The sequence below is a fragment of the Anguilla anguilla genome, chromosome 3 (genome assembly GCF_013347855.1).
Source record: "Anguilla anguilla isolate fAngAng1 chromosome 3, fAngAng1.pri, whole genome shotgun sequence".
Lineage (NCBI taxonomy): Eukaryota > Metazoa > Chordata > Actinopteri > Anguilliformes > Anguillidae > Anguilla > Anguilla anguilla.
In genome coordinates, this window is record NC_049203.1 from 4723280 (window position 1) to 4744486 (window position 21207).

Below are 21207 nucleotides of genomic sequence, written 5' to 3' on the forward strand. Positions count from 1 at the left end.
GCATCACTGATCTGTTCTAGGACTGAAGAGCTGATTATTAGCCAGTTAAGTGCTAAATAATGCAGCAGCAAACTTAATTTCCTCGCTGTGCCTTCAAGGGAAAAACTCAGACCATAGTTCTGGTGATTTCCGAATAACCATTATTTAAGGTGCTGCAATGTGTCCTATTGCTGTTTGTCGGTGTGGGAAGTGATTGATGTTGCATGATCAAGTGAAAATGCGAAGACCCAACCCCGGAAAGGCAAGGTTTACAGGTTAAACGTGACTTCAGTATCTCCTGGAGTGAAAGGAAAGCTTCTGCTGTTATTCGTCCACCTTTATCTGCAAACAAGCCGCTCTTCGGTCTGTTGGAACCCTGCTAAAGAGCAAACTGATATTTTTAGGCGGGAGAGGAGCGGGGAGGGGGGGGGGGGGGGGGTTGTATTCCAAAAAAGCAATCAACTGGACAGGCGTTTGTGGCCCTGGCCAAGTAATTGTGTGGCTTGGACATAACGAGAAATGTCAACAGGTCGTTCGTTTCAGAACGCGGCCAGGAGCTCAGCGGGGGCTAACCAAAAGTCACCCTCTGCTCACCCCGCTGTCCTTCACTCTCTCTCTCTCTGAGCACTCCCGCGACACCCAAACAACGGAGCTTCTGGGCGAGAAGAGGGCACAGGGGTGCGGAAAAAGAGGTAAAGAGGACTTTGGGCGGTTGGGGGTTGGGGGGGGGGGGGGGCGGGGCGGGGGAAAGCAGACATGGGTCAACCCGATGGGGCATTTTTTTTAAATGTATGCAAACAAATAACAAAATATGGGAACTAGCTTGGCATGGTTCGATGAAAATGTGACGAGTAGATTAGTCGCAAAAGTAAGCTATGCGATGGGAAAAAGAACGGTCTGTTTAGCCTGTGTAAACGAGGAAGTGTTCACACTGGCACACTGTTCCGGCTAGCAAAACATGTTCTGCAGCCGTCTGTGTTAGCTTAGCTTTCATTGGTCTGCTCACTCGGCTGTTAGCATGCTGTTGTTTCCACGGCGATGTTGGCTGTAGCCGGTCGGCGCGCGGACCTGACGCGAGCGAGCTGAAGTCCACGCGGTCCTTCGATGCGTTTAAACACGGGCTTTGAAAGCCGTGAACTGCAGAGCGGTTTCTCAAGGCGACGGCAAAAGTGTGGAGGAGGGGGAAAGAGAGAGGAGGATGACTGCCGAGAAACGTGCAGCAGATGAGACGCGGTGTTTGAGGGAGAGACAGACGAGATGAAAAGAACGAATGAAAAAGAAAGACGCGCAGTCGGTTATTTACGATGCGTTTTCTGCGCTGGCGAAGGCCGTTGAAGTGCGAACTTGAGCACAGGTGGCGAGGGGTCAGCGTGGAGGCGGGCCACTGATCAGCACTGCGATTACCTTCTGGGACGCCTGCAGCTCTGAAACAATAGCTTCCGGGAGGCTGTGGTCCTGGCTCCTGCCCCCCCCTGCGCCTCCCCCCGCGCCTCCCCCCCCCCCCCCCCCCCCAGCCCCCCATTCTTTCATGTGTTTTCCTGTCTTGTGTCGCGCCACGTTTGCGGCGGTGAGCTAGCCGATCTGGCCGCCGTCCCATCCGAAACTCGCAAAAACGCCGTAGAGAAAGCAGCCCCCTTTCACTGTTTACTAATGAGTGGGATATCTCTCTCTCTCTCTCTCTCTCTCTCTCTCTCTCTCTCACAACCAGACTCTCTCTCTCTCACACAAGCTGTCTCTCTCTCTCTCTCTCTCTGTCTATCTGTCTCTCTCTCAACCTGTCTCTCTCTCTCTGTCTCTCAATTTGTCTCTCTCGGTCTATCTCTCTTTCTTAATCTCTTTCTCTCTCTCTCTCCATATGTCACTCGCTTTCACTCACTCTCTCTCTCAATCTTTCTCCCTATCTCTCCCTATCTCTCAGTGTCTCTTGCTCTCTCTCTCTCTCTCTCTCTCTCCCCCCTCTCTCTGGCTGCTCATCCATTTGTTTGTCAGACGGGGAGGTGAGGTGCACTGTGTGAGCGCTGTCCTTGATTTCTCTCCCTGCCCAACCCCAACCCCCCCGCCCCACCACCCACCCACCCCCCCACCCCCCCAACACCGCGTCTCTATCCCAATTACAGCCTCCCATCCATGGAGTCATTGTGACTGGACGCTCCTGACCCCCCTGCCCCCCCTGCCCCCCCCGCCCCCACCCCAGGGCTTCGACACATGTCCTAGCGCACGTACCGCGTCTCTCTCTCTCTCCTTTCCACTGGTTTGGCAGAGACGTGAGCAAACAAATGAACGCAGAACAAGCAGCCAGAGAGGCGAACGGAGACAGGGAGTCACCGGGGGGTCACGGGGCCTGCGTGTGTCGGCGGCGTTGGGGGGGGGCTGGGCTCCCCTCGTCTGTCTAAAGAGCCCCCGCCCCGGCCCAAAGTTTCCAGGATCACGGCGGGGGGTTCGATGTCTCCGCGCGCCACAGTAAGAACCAGGGGAAGCAGGAAGGAGAGACCTCCCCTTTAACAGGAGGCCTTCCCTTTAAACTCACTGGTCGCAGGCCCGTTTTTTTTTTAAAAACAATTTTTTTTATGGTGTTATTTTTACGGGCAATCATTGTGGAGAGCTGAGCATTTAAATGTGAGCGCGTGATTCCTTCAGCCCGCCTGCAGATTTCCTTTTCTCTCTCGCGCAAACGCACGCGCGCCCCTCGAACCCAAGCCGCTCTTCCAACAAAACTGCACGCGCGCTCTCTAATGCGCTCTGCTCCCGCACAAATTCTCTCACTTGCAGAGTGGACCTAGAGAGTCTACTCCAGAGAGAGATACGGAGAAAAGATTGAGAGAAAGAGAGAGCAAGAGAGAGATACGAACAGATATTGAGAAAGAGAGACGGATCAATAGAGGCCGACTGGGAGAGCGGTTATTTGCTACGTCTATTTACTGGATGCCGGTCTGGGTTTGAGCTCGTTCAACAGGTCCCTGTTGCCAGTCCTCTGTGACAGAAGCGTTTGCTAGTCGGACGAGCGTATGCATTAGGGTTAGGGTTAGGGCCACAAGGTGTCTCTACACCTGTGTGCACCTCGTCTTCTTGCTCAACTCCCCGACACCTGACGGTCCAGCCGGTTCGCGGTCGGGCCTCTGGGTGCCGTCGGTGCCGGAGCGCTCTGCGAATCCTTCGTCTCAATCGGAGCGTGTGATCAAACGTTTTGTGCAGTGAACTGATTCAGCGCGACGTAGCCGCCGATGCATTTAATTGCGAGACGGACACTAGAAAATTCCCTGGGCTGTCGTACATATGTATATATCCCCTCTTCGGATTGCACATGTCGTCTTACGCTTGTTTCGCTCACTGAAAGAAAGCGCATCATCTGTTTTTTTATTTTTATTTATTTCTGTCACGGATCTATTGGACGTCCACTGACGGAACAACTCCTTTCCTGTTTCAGCACGCCTCAGGGCACGCGCCACGTGCACCCTTTCCTTAGAGGTCCCAGAAAGACGTGGGCACTACAGCTGCCCCCCCCCCCCTCGCCACCCCCGGGCTGGTTACTCACTGCTCTCTCTCTCTAGGAATATGTACACTCTGTCCCCAAGATTATGCAGCATCGTTAACCACACTGAATGAACTCTCCAGGGCGGCCTAAGGACAAGCCCTAATTCCCCTTGTGCAATTCAGCTATTACACAGGGGGGGGGGGGGGGGGGGGGGGGGGATAAAAATCACTGACATACATCAACATCTGGAAATCTGAAGCGGGTTCTCTCCTGCTCCTGATACTCGATAGGTCCTACCCGGTCCTGTATTAAGAAGGAAATCATCACGACATTTTCCTGTTGATTTTCTGCATCGCTCGACTACAACACAATACTGTGCTCAGTATGTGGGACGTCATACCGAAGTCTCATGTTCCGACATGTTTAGTAACACGTATGTAGACGTGACACGCGTGTGCGATGTATTTGTTCTGCAGAAAAGTATGACGGTAGACGGCCATTTTTTTTTTTTTACACGCGTCAGTGATTAGCCGTGCGCTAACAAGCCCCGGACATTTCAGGAAGCGCTCTTTGGCGCTCTTTGGAGTGTGTGACGTGACCGATTGTAGCAATACGTTTCGAGGGAAAACAATCCTAGGAATTTGGTCTGCCTTATCTGAGGTGAACTCTCATACCCCCCCCCCGACAGAACTTGCAGCATTTTCTTTGGAAACCTACCAACATCCTCCTCCCCAACTATACGTTCCATTGTGCTGGTCACTCTATGTAATATCCGCATATACTGACGCAGTGGAGTTGCGGAGCCTGATGTGATGCTTTAACATGCTGGCCTACTTTTATTACACTGCGGTACATTACGGGCACCTAGGAGACGCTCTTATCCAGACCGACTTCCGGAACTTACGCACAGCATTTACACACTGCATATATTTATGCAGCCGGACATGTACTGTACTGAAGCAGTGCAGGTTAAGTACTCAAGGGTGAGTTAAGTGAGGTTAAGTGTTCAAGGGTACAATGGCAGCATGCTACTATACTACGCTGTACTACTATACTACACTACTACACTATTCTTCTATACTACACTGCTCTTGTTCTCAGATTCATTTGTAATATGGTGCCTTTGAATGGGGAGGTACCAATTGTGAATGGGGGGGATCCTTTTGTCCTATCAGAATAAAGTATGCAAGGTATGCAAATTAGGTGCTATATCATTAAATATGCATGAATTTGCACATGATGCCCATCGCTTCTTGAACTCAGTGGATGAAGTCAGTTACGTTTCTTGCTTTAATGTGATAGCTAAATGGATGGTAATCCACAGAGCCTTTTCTCAAAATATTTTATTTCACGTAAATGTCCCAAAATCAAAAAAATATCTATTTTGCTCGTTTTTACATATATAATGTGACACATAATGAAAATTGCAAAAGATATCAATAGGTTTTGTACCTTACCGGCTATTTCATTTATGAAGCAGCACGTGAAAATTTGTAGCTGCGCCTACTTTTTAAATTGTGGCAACTTGTCTGGGAAATGGCAGATGGGTCATTTTGAGAAAATGGCAGTTAAAGATCATTTTGTGCCTCGTGCAGGCGCTGGAGGTGGTAAACAATCATCTGAAATAAATATTTAGGATTGTTTCTTTTACAATTGCTTTCTACGTTTTATAAAAATCTTGGGTAGTAATGGAGGCTAAATATGAGAAGATCTCAAAATGGACACCTGGAACCCCATCACCCCCTGTTCACCTGTTGTACCTTGGCCTTAAATGGAAGACGCCAAATAAAATTAGGTTTCACCTACTTTTCGGGAAGGGGGACACACAGTTCACAGGCTGACAGCCCGCAGGTACACTTAGTAATTCATTTACTGTGCCACAGGTTATCCTGCAACAGCCTTTCTAAAAGGCTGCAGCCAGTCAGTTCTGTTGCTTTGTCTGTCGCGTGCATGCAAGAATACTGTAGCGTGTAAACGGATTTTTGGACGACCACTGGCTGGTATCAGGCCTAATCGTCGAGACGTGACACAGCTTCCCTGGCAAAACAAACCTGTCACCTGAATCTTGCGTCTGAGATGGACAGCTTTCTCCCAGCCAGCATTGAGACCTTGTATAAGTTTATTTTTATCCCATGCAGCATTACAGCCATTGTGCCCTCCTTTTGTATATTTTGCTTTTTTCAGACAGGGGGAAAGCAGAGAGGGTAACAGAAAGGGAAGGGATCAAAATCTAGAGGTACCATGGTACGGAATAAACCCCCAAATGTGCGGGGGGGGGGGGGGGGGGGGGGGGGCGGCGTCCGCATATGCCTTAAGAGGTGGCATTCATTTGTCGTTCATTTATCTTAATGATAAATTTGCAGTGAACTTTTTGCTTTGAACTTTATTTTTTTGGGAAAATAAGTTGATTAAGATTTTTGGCTGAAATCTATTTATTAATTTAAGTCAAACAATGTGCACAGTTCTACCGGATTCTACCCATATCTCCTGGAAAGACTCGATGAAGAATATTTACGTCTTAACTATCAGCATTTTTTGTGTGTGTGTGTGTGTACTGTAAACCTCAGGCGGGGAGCCAAGCCAGAGCTCCTGCTGATTTTCAAACGCCCCCCCCACGAGGTGGGATTCGTTGGGCACTCGCCAGCTCTAGCTAACGTGCAGGATGTTTGTTGTGTTGTCATTTTTCCACAAGCCACACCGGGTCTCGAGAGACCGTCCCGCGGAGCCTGTAGGAAAGCCCCCCTTTCCGCCCCGGAGCAGCGCGAGGGACCTGACGGCCACGCACGAGCAGGCTGCCGCTCTGCGCCGTCGGCCCCGTACAGACACGCTGCCGACACACTACCTGACATCTTGCTGTCAGAATATATATATATATTGGCTATCAAGACAAAAACCAGTAGGGGGCCTCTGGTTCCCAGATTAGATGTGTAGTATTAATAGTAAACTTCTTTTCGCTTCCTTCAACTTCAGTTTCATAGTGTATGTGAGATAATAAGCCAACGGGGGCTATAAATATAAATTGATTTATGTACTTTAATTCAGTTTTTTTTTAAACTGAGCAATGGGCCAACATGTACTTTCGTGGAAGAAATGTTGAAAAAATGGTTCATTCATTAAAAAAAACTGGAATGGCAAGATACCATGCTTTTTAAGGGTCGTTATTTATTTACATTCTTTTGGCTATTGTTTAATAACATTATTTCGCTGACAATGGAAAGAATAGCAATTATTCAAAGCACGGGAAATAGTTTGGACAATCATCAGATAACAATGCCATTTTATTCTCATGCTCATCAATAGGGGAAAAAAATCAAAAAATCTAACGCATCGTTTCCTACCGGATAAGTGTACCGTCAAGAAATCCTTAAAAGAGCTTCGGTTGCAATTAATGGGCAATAGACGGACCAATTGGCGAAACGATGAGGACCCTGTGAGGGAGAATGCGGATTTTGATATGGAGATATCCAGTGAGTATTATTATATGCCTCAATACTTTCCAGTTTTCTTTTTTCTCTCTCTCTCTCTCGCTTCTGCACGGGGCGACATTATCCCTGATGTCAATGCACGACGCAAAGCAGTGAACAGACGCTCATTCTTATCAGCTGCATCACGGCGTCGCACTGAGCAGTGGAAGTTAATAAGTCTCTTTTTAACGTGGCCGGCCAAAACCGTGATGCAAACCAAGGTAGATGGTAGTACTGATGGGTTGACTTGCTCTTGAACGCACTCTAACTCTTGGCTGAATGAAAGACAGGACGTGCTGCACGGGGCATAGGCTGCGGGAGAACGAAGCACAACACCCCGCCGAATTAGTTTGAATACGAATAGACTCACTGGGTACCGGGCCACCTGTTCGGCAACCCAATTAGCCTACCACCTCCACCGTTTTGGAATGTGTTTTAAAAATGACGTGCCATTTTGCGAATGTTTCTCACTTCAGGTAAGACCTCTGACATCTTATTGTTAATAAAGGGAAACTGCACGAGAAACCATAATCTGTGAGTCTGTAATCTCAGACTACAAGGAATATGAGTTACATCAAAGATCGCGTGGTATTGCCGAACTACAGAATTTACGTGTAATGTTTTATTTTACAGTCATTTAACTCTTATTCTATTCCATACGGATGAAATGTAGCTCCCAACCGTACATTATGTTGAAATTCGTAAAAGGATTGTCTACTATTGTTTTAACAAATTGTGAAAATAAGGCATAACGGTGTTCTTCAATCCAATGTTTTCAAAACTGAGTAGTTCATATTAATAGCATTTAACATCATAAAATATGAAATAGTAAGTCAGACTTTTGTGTCGATAACGTGCAACGTTCATATCAACCGTGCGTCCTAGCGTTTACCGAATGGGCTTAGCATATTTTATAACGGGATTTATTTGCCTCACCTGTAGCCTACAACCGACCGGAGACGTGAGTGATGTGGTTTACCAAATAAATAGAAGAAATTGATTTTTTTTTATTTATGTACCAACGGTTACCAGAACCGCAAGTGAGTGGGAATTGAGCGCGTGATAGTAGTAGAGTCCAGTCTAGGGTAGAGAGGTGAGCGAGAGGCGAAACGCAGATCACATCCTTTTAAAATGATCAGTTAGGCGGGATCACGTTTTTAATGGTGTGGACCTTCCTTGATGCAGGACCGATACAGGATTTTGTATGTCGATTAATAGTGTTAGTATAGCTATGTTTTTAAACCACGTACGGAACTGCTTCAGTCTACAAATATGTTTTATTGTATTTTGATTAAAAATTGTATGATCTGTCATTTTCCCCTCTAGAAATCGCTTTGGGGCGCGTTGTGGGGGTGTTCAGCATGCTCTTAGTAGATCTGTTTTGAGCTGTAGCCTAAGCGAAACAGATTTCATAATTTTTTTCATGTAGCTATTTTGTGCGCTAAGTGCTTTTGCTAAAACTTGGCAGGTTACAGTCATCTGCACGTGGGCGCAGAACTTCGCCTGTCGTTACCAACAGGAATGATAAACGTCTGAACCGTTCCGTAAATGACAGCATTTGTTTAATCGGACCAAGCGTCCCTCTTAAATTAATGAAGAAGATGGTCATTTCATTTGACAATAGCCTGTGCCGCGGCAGGCTATAGGAGAAATTCAGACCAATACAAAACGGAATCAATGTCTCGATTCAGAATAAATGTACGGTAAAACTGTTGTAGGCCCTTGTCAACTTGGGTACTCTGTGTCAATCAAGTAATTACAATGGACATGTGAGTGTCAGTCTGACGGTGTTTCAGTGACTCTGCGCGTTTGAACACTGCTGATGTTATTGCTGACTTGTAAGGATTTTTCCCACCTCAACATTTTGATGAGTCACTTTTTTGTAAGGATTTCCCCCACCTCACCATTTTGATGAGTCACTTTTCAAGTCACTTTTTTTTTTTTTTTTTTTTTTGGAAGGATTTCCCGCACCTCACCATTTTGATGAGTCACGTTTGTGGCTGAGGCAACTTAAAAACGAGCGGCGATTCATCAATATGAATGGGATGGATTGCCCGCGTGACTGACCTGGGGGATATATGGAGTCAGGGATTCGCCGGTGTCACATCCTCGTATGGCACGGGCATCAACATCAGCCTAACTACTGTTGCTACTGCAGTGCCCAATTAGCATTAGCAATGCGCGGCACAGTGCGCGAAAGTGCACGATTGTAAACTGCCGTTTATGCGCGCGTGGCGTTTTACCGCGCGGATCACTGTCTGCCTACGCGCGGTTGTCAGTCCAGGTATTCCACCTTAAGGACAGAGTCTGTATTTGACAGGCTGGCGCTAGATATGTGATTTCATTACGCAACAGAGCAACATTGCGTAATGAATCCCTGTTTAATATCAATGTTGCGTAATCTGCAGGGTTCAGTTGGAGTGTTCCAAAAAGTTAAACCCTCTCTGTGTGAATCTTCTGCCCAAAAGCAGTGAACTTGCGCTATGTAATTATTGTTATTATTATTATCTTTATCCATCCGTTATCTATACCCGCTTATTCCTGGGCAGGGTTGTGGAAGGTGCTGGAGCCTATCCCAGCGTGCATTGGGCGACAGGCAGGAATACACCCCAGACGGGTCGCCAATTTGTTGCAGGGCATATTATTATTATTATTATTATTATTATTGTTATTATTATTATTATTATTATTATTAATATTAATATTAATAATAATAATAATAATAATAATAATATTAATAAGCCATTCATTTTAAATGGCCTATTCCTGGTCAGGGTTACAGGGTATTTTGCTGGGCAAGGTGCAAAATACTTTTCAGTGTCTGGCCCACATTACCACTGCTCGTCCAAGAGGAATTTTCAGTCTCAATCTGAAAAGGGCGTGAAACTCTCTCATTCTCGTTATCCCTCTCCTCTCTGGGTTGATTGTGCATTGTGTTCTCCTGTGTCTTGCTAGCCATCTGTGTATATAAGTCTGGCTTCTCTGTCACTCAGTACGGGATCCTACTGTTGTGCTCCCTTGTTGTTTGGTCCCTGTGTTTTGTGTATTTCAAGTTCCCCTGCTTGTTTTCTTGTTTCAAGTTTTTTTTTTTGAGTGTTTTGAGTTCCTTGTGTTTTTCTGTTACAAGCATTTTCAGAGTCTTTGGAATTGCCTGTCGTGGCTTGATTTTGGTTTCATGTTGGTTATCTTGTCAGTAAGGTCTTTGTTTAAAACTTACCTTTTGGACTTCCTGTGTTTTTACTCTGCGCTGGGGTAGGGTTTGAATTACTAATTAAGACCTGGACCCCCCCCAAAAGAGGTAAAAACAACAAGATGGAGGGGGGGGGGGGGGTTGAAACATTTATATATTTTACATATATATTACAATATATTTCCTATCAGTGACGTCACTAGAAACCAACCCTAGTGACGTCACTGATGGGGAAATGTATTGTAATATTTCCGATTACAGGTAAGAAAGATATAAATGTTTCGACACCCCTGACCTGTTGTTTTAACCTCTTTTGGGGGTCCAAGTCTTAATTAGGGGGGTCAAATCCCCCCCGTAATTCAAACCCTGCACTTGGGTCCTACCTCAACAAGCCCCGACACCCTCGTGAGTGGATCAGGTGCCTGGAAGTCCACCTGCACGTTGCGTAGCAGGCATTTAGCAGACGCTTTTATCCAGAGCGACTTATCCAGTACACAGCTGGATATATACTGAAGCAGTGCAGGTTAAGTACCTTGCTCAACGGTACAACAGCAGTGTGCCACCCAGGGTCGAACCTTTAGGTTACACGACCAGTTCCTTATCCGTTATACTGCAATGCCGCCCACGTGAAATGTCGTCCTCCAGCTCACATGCGCAAGAGCCTGACTGGTGAACAGTGTCAGGACATGAAGCCACAACGGACCTCACATGTTTTAGGAGTACAGCATGTGCAACAACAAAAAAAAAGCATTAAAATGCATCATTCAAAAATGCATTTACCACAGACCCAGAAGGCTCTGCATACACATTCTTTGAATGTCAAGCCACATGGTTGGGTATGGACAGGCCTGAGGCCTCATTTTTTTTTTAAATGTTCTTGGATTTAAACTTAAACATACTTTTAAGGTCATTTCCCAATTTGTGCTTATGCTTGATTTCTACAAATAACTGAGACCGAGAAAGGGAATTTTGTTACGTTGGGTTAAAGTGGCGTATCTGCGTCTTGCACACCTGCTATATATTATCTACGTCTCACGTGATATATTAGCTACTCGCGTGAATGTGCTTTACCATTACCCCTTCTTGTGAATGCGGCCAATGATACTCGTTTTCCTCTAAATAAGTTTGTATTTTCAAGATTTCCTGGACTTCACGTCTAAAATTGATTATCAGCTAAATGTTATTCTTAAAGCGCGACCAAAGCTCACTTGGGGGGATTCGTGCACAGCCCTCAAACGTGCGGTTACCTCCACATAGCAATCAGGTAATGCACTTAGTCTAGTTAGTGTATAGCTTGACTTAGAGATACGGTCATACCCACGTCAAAGAGCGATTTTATAAATAGCTGGTCGTGTTTTTCCGCCTAAGTCTCTATTTAGGATATCATTTGATCGTAAGACAAATTTTATAAAAGAGGACGCCGCGGTCTTCAAAGTGCGCCCAGGGGAAGTATTTTATGCTTATCAGCTTCTTGCGTCACTACGCTGGCCCATCTGAAAGACTGTATTGAATACTGTCTGGGAGCTGGGATACTTAAGATGTCCACATGATCCACAGTTAGAAGAAACGATTTTTTTTCTATTGTATGATTTTTTTTTTTTTTTTTTTTAATGGATGTTCCTGTAATATATGTGCATTTTTAAAGCACGTGACAACTGTGTCGACTTATTGTGAAGAGGACTGGATTGCGGCCAAATTGTAACTGTACATCAGACCTCAGAAATACTGGCAAAAAAAAAACGCTGAAGACAGGAAAAGACATTTCAAAAGTGAAACGAAAACAACAGGTTGGCCGGAATACAATGGTGATGTTTTTTTGTTTTTTTTTTTGTTTTGTTTTTTTTAAGTGGATCTTGGGAAGACGATGGTATCGGTGTTCCAGACATCCCCCCTCAGCTGTTACCGTTTTGTACGTCAGAGCTTAACTAACCTGCGGATGGCTACACCGCAGCAATTCGGCCACCCCCGACCCCCGAACCCAGCCCATTTACCAGGATGGAGGAGCTTTGTGTGCACAGATCTTTAAAATGTGCGAGTTGTCTGATAGCATGGATGTGAATAAGATGAGCCGACCATTGGCCAATATGATTTTATTGGGGAGAGATGTGAGGTCAGAATTGGATTGGTGTCTTCCACTGTCAAACAAACGATTTTTGTGTATCTTGATAACAAGCCTGATTGCACTTGCGTGACTTGAGTGGCCGAGAGTGTATGCGGGCAGGAGTGCGTTGGTGGTAATAGATAGGGGAGGGGTGGGCAAACACTGTGTGGGACACATTTAAAAGCTAAACAGATCGAACAGAGTATCCATACCGCTAGCATTGCACATCAGTGGTCTTGGACTCGGGTAAAGGACAGTTGAGGAAATTATAGTCATAAATAGCAGATAGGGAGTCATGTCTTGCACACAATCATTGGCAAGGCACCAATATACTGACAAATGTTCTGGACTTTATTGCCATTGTTTCTGGTCAGGACCTGAGAACTATTGTGGATAAAAATGTATTAAACCGATAATAGGAAAAAGGGGTTTTATTGCACAATTGTTTTTATAGTATTGACCTAAATTTGTTCTGGTCAAATAAATCTTTTGGCCTTTGCCATGCATGTCAAAGAAAACCAATGATTAATTATTGCCTACTATAGCACACCAGCCTCCTGCACAGGCACACAAGAATATCTTTAATATCTTAAAGTGACTACGGCAATGTTTCTTTCGCAGTTTAAACTGTAAGACTGGTATGTTTAGCAGTTTTTTTTAAATCGTACTGGCAGTGTCAATATTGCATGCTTGATCCATCAAAACCTGCTGTTTCAAGCATTCTAAGGGGGGAGGGTGTTCTCAAAAGCACTTAAAAGACATTTTGGCTGGATATATATAACCAGGTTGTACATTTTACTTCCTTACTTTTAAGTCTGTGAACGTTTGTGAGTGATCAGCGACCTTTCTGGTTTTATGCCGTAGTAGGTTTTCAGAGCCAGTGGTGGAGGCCACCTGCTTTTTCTTTTGCAGTCCGTATTGTGGAAATCCACCTTTAAAGCCTGTTATTGTCCTTGAGAGTGCAGAAATTCGAAAGATTTGGAAACTAACAACAGCCCCACCTGGTGACCTTCGCCCAGAATTGCGGCACTTCGAAGCAAAAGGGCCATCCAGCATTCATTCAAGTTTTGAGGGATTGTATTTTTTTTAATGTTTTATGTTGTATTTTGAAATATCGATGTATCAGCGTATGAGCTGTGAGTCACAGGTTGATTTTTCCAATCTGCATTTGTGTTCTTCAGTGAAGTGCCTGACCTGAGTTGTCACTTGAGAACATCCAGCAGCTGTATTCACAAATAATGCTTCAGAAATGCGTGCCTGTACAAGGACATCGGCTAAGCAGGAAGACGATGGCAATTCAGTGTGTGTCGCCATATTGGACCTGCTGCTGGAGAAAACTGTGTATGTGTGCAGAACTCGAGGAGTTTTTGTGCTTTGTGTGTCCGTCAGTGTCCCTGCTGCATGTAGTGAAAGTAGGTTGAAGTGCAGGGTCGTCCTTGACCTAAATTTTATTTAGCTGTCATTGCGGACTGGGGTGGCGGGGGGGGGGGGGGGGGGGGGGATTTGTGATTGTGGACTACGGGGGTGGGGATTTAGTTGCATTTTTTTAAAAACACACGCGCCATGCCAATACTACTGCCCTCTACAGTGACAAGACCCCTAAAAGCTTGCAGTGAATGATTAACCATTGAAGTATATGGGTCTGAGAAATCAATTAGTTCTACTGCCGTTTCAAAATGAAATATTTTCAATGTAGGGTTTTTTTTTTGTTGCCACTTCACGTGCAGTTACGCTGTCTGCAGTGTTTGGGTCAGTGACATCAATCTGCACTGTCATTCTACTGCAACGCAAGCACGAACGTAATGTTTTCAGGCAACGGTTTGTTGGTCAAGTCTCTGCGTTGCTCTTTTTAAAACTCATCACTTGAGCTGCCGTCACTTCCAAGCCTATTAATAGGCCAACATTTATTGTGGTCATGCGGTTGGCTATGCATGAAGGAAGGCATAGTTTGATAATGTCATTACTATTAAAGTCAATGTGGCAGTGCAAGGTCAGGATTTAGGCCCCCCCCCCCTTCCCCTTTTACAGGGCACCAGAGGGAGGGGCCCTGGTGCCACTGCACCCCCAAACCCACCCCAGCTCCGCTCATGGGAGGAACACGCATTGTCATGTGTGTTTTTGGGCACTGTGGCATTACAATACGGGGCGACATAGCTCAGGAGGTAAGAGCGGTTGTCTGGCAGTCGGAGGGTTGCTGGTTCGATCCCCGCCCTGGGCGTGTCGGGGTGTCCCTGAGCAAAACACCTAACGCCTAACTGCTCTGGTGAATGAGAGGCATCAATTGTAAAGCGCTTTGGATAAAAGCGCTATATAAATGCAGTCCATTTACCACTTACCAATCCCCCAAACTCCCCCCCCTGCTGCAGGACTCATTGCTGTGCTTCTGATGGTGCTGGAGTGGACCCGACCAGGCCTGCCCACCCCGCTGCGGCCCATTTGTGACCCGCGGGTCCTGGACCGCTTCATCAAGGAGGCCCGCGACACGGAGGCCGCCACGGTGAGACTCGGGGGGCCCAGCTCGAATCCGGAAACAGAACCTTCCGGAACCTCGCTCAGAGCCGTGCGTTGGGCATTTTGGTCCTGAGGGAAACGTTGTCTGTTCTGGGTTTGGTTCCGGCTCCAGTGCTAGCTGAATATTACATTGGCAGATGTGTCAAGCTGAACAGCAGTGTTTACAAATAAGAGCATAAGCAAGCTGTTACAAGCAGTTATAAGCTGTTATAAACATACAGAGCAAGATGGAAATATATATAATACACGGTAGATATTGTCTTAATTTCTTTTTCCCTGGTTCATTTTCTCCAATTCTCTCTCTCTCTCTCTCTCTCTCTCTCTCTCTCTCTCTCTCTCTCTCCAGCGGGGTTGTAGGGAAGGCTGCGGTCTTGCTGAGCCGCTGACCGTTCCCCTGACGAGCGTCGACTACAGCATCTGGGAAAATAAAAATGTGAGTTGTTTGCACGTGTTGTGTGCTTTTGTGGTTGTCGTTGCCCATAGAATGTGTGTACTGGTGGCGGCTGGTTTGAGAAACACTGCTGCCTCCATGGCTGGTTTCAGTAAGTTTAAAATTCAGCAGGTGAATGTGCTGTTTAAAGTGTGTGTTCATGTTTGTGTGTGTGTGTGTGTGTCCTCAGGTTCAGGAGCAGGCCAGGGAGGTGCAGGCAGGACTGTCTTTGCTGGGGCAGGCCATCAATGTGGTCCGAGCATCCGTCACCAATAGTGCGCTACACAGCCTCATAGAGAACAGCTACAACAACATCCGCAGCATAGGGCAAGTGCTCAACAGCCTGAACATACAGGTGAGTCAGAGAAATGGGAATGGAGCTGGGCATGGGTGAGATATGGGTAGGGCATGGGTGAGATATGGATAGGGCATGGGTGAGATATGGGTAGGGCATGGGTAAAGTCATGGAGAGGTCATGGGTAAGATATGGGTAGGGCATGGGTAAGGTCATGGAGAGGTCATGGGTAAGATATGGGTAGGACACGGGTAAGGTCATGGACAGGGCATGGAAATGCTGGCAGTCTTTTGGCAGAGCATGTACCTGCACTGGTGAATTGTTTCAGCTGCTACATGGCTGTGCAAATGTTCTAAACTCAGGCAGATTGCTCTAAATACGTATGTCTGAAAAGCAAGCGCCTGACAGTAGTAAAACCACTTGGAGCGCTGACAGGCATTTCAGAACTGCAGGACTCTTGGCAGTGGAGTCATGATTAGGTTTCAGTACTGACAGAAAGTCTGTTTCCTCTAAGGTTGCTCTTGGAACCAGGGTGTAATAATGACAGAGAAAGAGACATTTTTAAGGTTGTATTTTCTGCAATATTGATACAATCCTTGTATAGAATACACTGAAACAATATTGAAACAAAGCACATTGGCATGATACTGCATCAGACTCACCTGTATGATTCTGAATATATGGGCAGGCAGACTAATACTGCTTTCAGATGCTGCAATATATATTTTTTGAAGAAAATCTACATCTGTGAAATATATTTATCAATATATTTCCCGAAAACTCCATATATATATATTTGCGATATTTTACAGAATATTCTGTTTCTGTAAGTTCGTTTCTGTCCTTTTTTGAGGGGGGTGGGTGAATAGCGGGATCGGACCCTGGGTGACTTCACCGGGGTTCTCACACCGTGAAGGATGCTGGGATACATCATCAGAGCTAGCAGATGGGGTGGCCCCTTGGGAGGGGATTTCAGGCCAGAATTAGATAGTGGCGCACGCGTTATAGCTGTGGAAATGTCACCGACCGGACACTGGACATGGGACAGATTCCCGTTGGGGGGTGGGGGGGGGGGGGTGGCAGGGCAGGGGGGTGCGTTCTTCCTGAAGCAGTCACTGAGGCTCAGATAGCTCTGTTCTTCCACTTAAACTGGCAGCAGAAACAGAGAAAAGGAAATGCTTGCTCGGGGTCAAACTTCAAACGCACGACAGTAAAATCTCACGAATTAAGCACTACGTGTCGAATCAGAGCGCACATTTTCCAGCAGGGTCCAGTCTGAGCGCGCCTTTCTCTGTGTGTGTGAAAATGGCCGCCGGTCCTCGTTGCAAATATGGGCACTGCCACGGTAAAATGGAATAACATCTAATCTCAGATCACAAATTTAATAAAATAAATACAGAACAAAAACTGGTCTCAAACCAACCACAACCATTTATTTATTTTTACTGGGGTCCATGCATCTTCTTTTAAGTGGAATTTGCCTGGAACATATGTTGCCATAACAACTCCATTGCTTATTGCTATGTTTTCAGTTCAATGAATGTGATAATGTTCAATAACTGGGTGAAGACAAATGGAGTGAATTTCATTTCCTTAATTGTCTCCCCTCCCATCTTCCCCTTCTCCCCCCTTCCCTCACCCCCTCCCCACTGTTCTGCCCCCCCCCCCCCCCCCAACCAACCAATCAGGAGGCCCCATCTTCAACAGGTGGGAGTGAAGATACGTGGCGTGTGACCACCACGTCAGAACTGTTTCGCGTCCACACCAACTTCCTGCGTGGCAAAGTACGCCTCCTGCTCTCCTCCGCCCCAGCCTGCAACCAGGACTCAAGCTGATTGGAGCTCATTGGGGGCGAGGAAGCCGGATGATTGGACCTCCTGAGGGAAAGGGGACAGGGGAATGGACCCTGATTTAACACGGGGCCTGAACTTCGTTGAGAGGAAGTTGTGGACTGAGGGAATGCCGGTTGAAAAAAAAAACTCACGCGGACGACACAACGAATGGATTAATGGCTGACTTGTCCCAGAGGACGTGTAGCGGGTCGCACTTGTAGTGCGTGACACGACGCTCGCGGGAGTTCAGACGGGCAGGCAATAACGGATTGGGGTGCCAGCTGAAAACACTGCAGTAGAACGGCCCCAGAACCCTGCGCTCACCCCCCCCCCCCTTCCGTGTGCGCCTGTGCAACTGGACCCATACGTTTGGACCTACGGGAACTGCGACAGGACCCAGCCCTCTGCACTGCACTGCACCCTTCGCATCGTCAGCTAACCTGTCCTTGCTGAGGAGCCCTGTAGTCTCCAGTCCGCACGGCTTACCGCACCACACGACTGAATTAATCGTTGCTGCACAATTGTTGTTCTCATGTCATCCAGTTGTTCTTTTCTTCGTGTTTTTTACATCACTTTTATAATATAATTGTTGTTATTATGTGCTGTGTGTGCGTGTGTGTTTGTGTGTGTGTGTATGTGCGTGTTTGTGTGTGTGTGTGTGTGTGTGTGTGTATCAGTGTAGCAGTCTGAGTCTGAGTCTCCAAGTTGAAGTCTGCTTTGAGTCCCCTGTGTTCCACTCCTTCACGATCAAAGGACCGAAAAACTATTTTAAGGGTCTGAACTAAACAAAAAAAAAAATCACTCTTTGAAATTGAGTTTATTGGCAAGCTTACTACGCCCTGTCTGTTGAGTTAACCCTGTCCTTCTAGAAAAGCACTAGCAGAGAAATCGCTGCTTCATTTGACAGTCGCTCAACTTTGCAATACAATGGTCAAGGGTATATGCATATTCAATAAAACGGATGATAATGTGTGTTTATTTAAAACACCCCAAATCTGAACCAGATCACACAGGCTTAGCGATCTGGTTGATATTTCGGAAGTTTCATATGAAGGGGAGCCCTAGCTAACACAACATGTTATAAGCCTAATAAATCAACAACCCATTTTTCAGTTAAATTTTTTGTATTGGAGTCAGTTACTGGCAGAATTCACGGCAAGACGAGAACAAAAGTCTGATCTGCATTTGCGTGTCAATGTCCTGCCAATGTCAATTAACCTTTGCACTGAGCGCCGAGCTAGCCACTGGCATGAACATTCGTCCCACAGCCATCCCTCAGCCTCACAATTCACAAGTCTTTTTTCTTTTTTTTTGGTGGCTGTGAGTTATGCCGGAGTATTTTGGGACCACCAAAAACCCCCTCTTGGGCTGACTGGGCGCGAGACATGCGGTGAACGAGATCGCGCTGTCTCGTCCCGCACCGCTTACTTCTCACGCGTCTATTCAAACGGGCGACAGCGTTCCTGAATGTCACTGCGACAGCGTGTTTTTGAAGAGCAATTTCCCACCCCGCTCAGTAGCCCGCGTACATCGGAAAGGAAACCAACCTAATGACAGCGGTGCCTTGTTATTGTTTCTTCTAACCCTCAATTCAGGGGCTCTGTTTTGGTTAGCTTGCATGCCTCGAGTGATTAAAAACTTTGAGATTAACTGACTGGTGAATGACAGGGATAACAGCTTAATGACAACATTTGTAACTGAGGACACCTTCAACGTCAGCAGGCTAACTTGCTAGTTATCGATCGCTAAGTTTGTTATATTGTCGACAGACGGATAATAGTTAGCCGGTTAACTGTTTTTCAAACATAACTAACTAGAAATGTTAAAAAGCAGCCATCTTACTACCTTAGTAAGCCTTTGTTTACTCATGAAATACCAGAGAGAATGTTTGTCATAACTCAAAACTGGCTAGAAATAATTTGAGTTGTGAAACCAAAGGCAATAGCCGTCAAAAGAGGACATGGTTAGTTTGCCCTAAGAGATAATGCATAACTCGAGTCAACAGTCTTCCTGTCGAAGTCTGAGTCTTTGTGCTCGAGTTCGAGTCGAATCATGAGTCATGAAAATTGAGTACTACAACACTGATATATATTGGTCTAAGGGGTTTAAAAGTGAATATTTAGGAGTTTGCTGTCAGAGATTTGTAACCATATTGCACTGATGAACTTTGAGTATATGATACAAATAGAGAAAAATATTTATGATGTTGAGCTAAGTGTTACTGTTGGTATGTGCAAATGCCTGTGTTTCTGAATGTATGCGGGAGTGTGAATGTTGGCAGGTAGATGTACACTACATGGTCAGAAGTATGTGGACACCTGACGTTCAACATCTCATCCAGAATTATGGGCATTAATATGGAGTTGGTCCACCCTTTGCTGCTATAACAACCTCCGCTCTTCTGGGAAGGCTTTATACTATAGATGTTGGAGCACTGCTGCAGGGATTTGCTTCCATTCAGCTAGAAGTTCATTAGTGAGGTCAGGCACTGATTGGGCGATTAGTCCTGACTTGCATTTGGCTTTCCAACTGATCCCAAAGGTGTTGGATGGGGTTGAGGTCAGGACTCTGTGCAGGCCAGTCAAGTTCATCCACACCGATCTCTACAAAACCATTTCTATATGGACCTTGTTTTGTGCCCGGGGGGTATTGTCATGCTGAAAGGGCCTTCCCCAAACTGTTGCCACAAAGTTGGAAGCAGAGAATCGTCTGCTGTGTCATTGCATTAACATTTGCCTTCACTGGAACGAAAGGGCCTAGCCCAAAACTTGAAAAACAGTCCCAGACCTAGGGGTGTCCAGATACTTCAGGTCATAATAGTGCATCTACGCAATGGAAGTTACAGAGTTGATTGACAGGGAGGTAGTGTCCCAAGTTCAGTTAGGGTGACGGGGAAAAAGACAGAGATAGAAAGAGAAAGAGAGAGAGAGAGAGAGTCAACGGGTCTACGTGAGAATCAAGTAGCATTGCAGGTTTTATCTTTGTGTCTGACTCATGCGAGGGAATGCTCAAATACAGTCTTCCACAGATAACACAACTGCCAGGAAAAATATTGATTGGTTTGACCATGGACTTCCTGCCTGCTTCGGTTCTTCTCACACATTTCTGCTAGCGGGACACACAGCAGCCTGGGAACTGACTCGTTTTCTTTTTAATTGTGAGGCACTTTGCCAGTCTTGTTTGCTGTTTTGTTTTGATATTATTTCCTTTTTCAGTGTCTTTCGTTCGACCTTTGTCGCAGAGCAATTACTTCTGAAGGATGTTTGTTCGTTTTTCCTGTTTCTTTTTTTTTTTTTTTCCTGTTGTCACACTGCTGTTATCACAGAGCTATTTGGTATTTAAATAAAAAATATTTTTCTTGGAATAAAAAAAGGGTCAATGACAACACGAAGAGGGGAATTTGGTCTGGTTACTCACTGAGCCTCCCTTCACTTTCACGCATTGGGATTTAAGATAAATCTTTACTCTGAAGCGGAGTCTAATTTTTCTGGTGATGCCAAATGCCAGCTGCCCAGTTGCGTACTGGCATACTGGGGCGACCTTCTAGTTGGCAGGAAGGACGTTTTTTTTTTTTTTTAGCACTCTGAGGGCAAAATGGCTCCCTTTGGCTTTTTAACTGTGCCTTCACCTATTCCTTTTCTACATTCTCAGTTTATGGGTTTGTCTGTCCAGATTTTTTGCATGGCCATATGTACACACATCTGAGCCATATTCAGATTTTTTCTAATCAGTTAATGGATGGCTTTTTTCCATGACAACATAATATAACAGTGAGTGTACATTTTTATGTATTTAGCAGACGCTCTTATACAGAGTGACTTATGCATCTTACACTCTTTTTACATACACTCTTTTTATATACAGGCATGGAGGCGTGCCTATAAAGGTACAATCCCTTATCCCTGGGGTGGCCCCTTACAGGTACATAAAACT

The 21207-nt window shown here is 45.8% G+C and overlaps 1 protein-coding gene across 6 annotated transcripts; it reads left to right on the plus strand.

Annotated features, from left to right (window-relative positions):
• The first annotated feature begins 540 nt into the window (after nt 1-540).
• On the plus strand, nt 541-18094 carry epoa (erythropoietin a). Of its 6 annotated transcripts, XM_035408202.1 has the most exons (6): nt 11768-11892; nt 13388-13547; nt 14573-14703; nt 15064-15150; nt 15338-15502; nt 17131-18094. In XM_035408202.1, the coding sequence occupies exons 3-6, from the start codon at nt 14593-14595 to the stop codon at nt 17275-17277; spliced, it is 510 nt and encodes a 169-aa protein (XP_035264093.1). In that variant the 5' UTR covers nt 11768-11892; nt 13388-13547; nt 14573-14592; the 3' UTR covers nt 17278-18094. The 6 variants fall into 6 exon arrangements, with proteins under 6 accessions (XP_035264092.1, XP_035264090.1, XP_035264091.1 ...); XM_035408201.1 differs by lacking the exons at nt 11768-11892; nt 13388-13547 and adding an exon at nt 541-671; XM_035408199.1 differs by lacking the exons at nt 11768-11892; nt 13388-13547 and adding an exon at nt 6840-6918.
• Nucleotides 18095-21207: the final 3113 nt, after the last annotated feature.

Coding starts and splice junctions, on each gene's coding strand:
- epoa (XM_035408199.1), top strand. CDS start 6,840: ATGGGCAATAGACGGACCAATTGGCGAAACGATGAGGACCCTGTGAGG. Junction 14,704..15,063: donor GCGACACGGAGGCCGCCACG/GTGAGACTCGGG, acceptor CTCTCTCTCCAG/CGGGGTTGTAGGGAAGGCTG. Junction 15,503..17,130: donor TCAACAGCCTGAACATACAG/GTGAGTCAGAGA, acceptor CCAACCAATCAG/GAGGCCCCATCTTCAACAGG.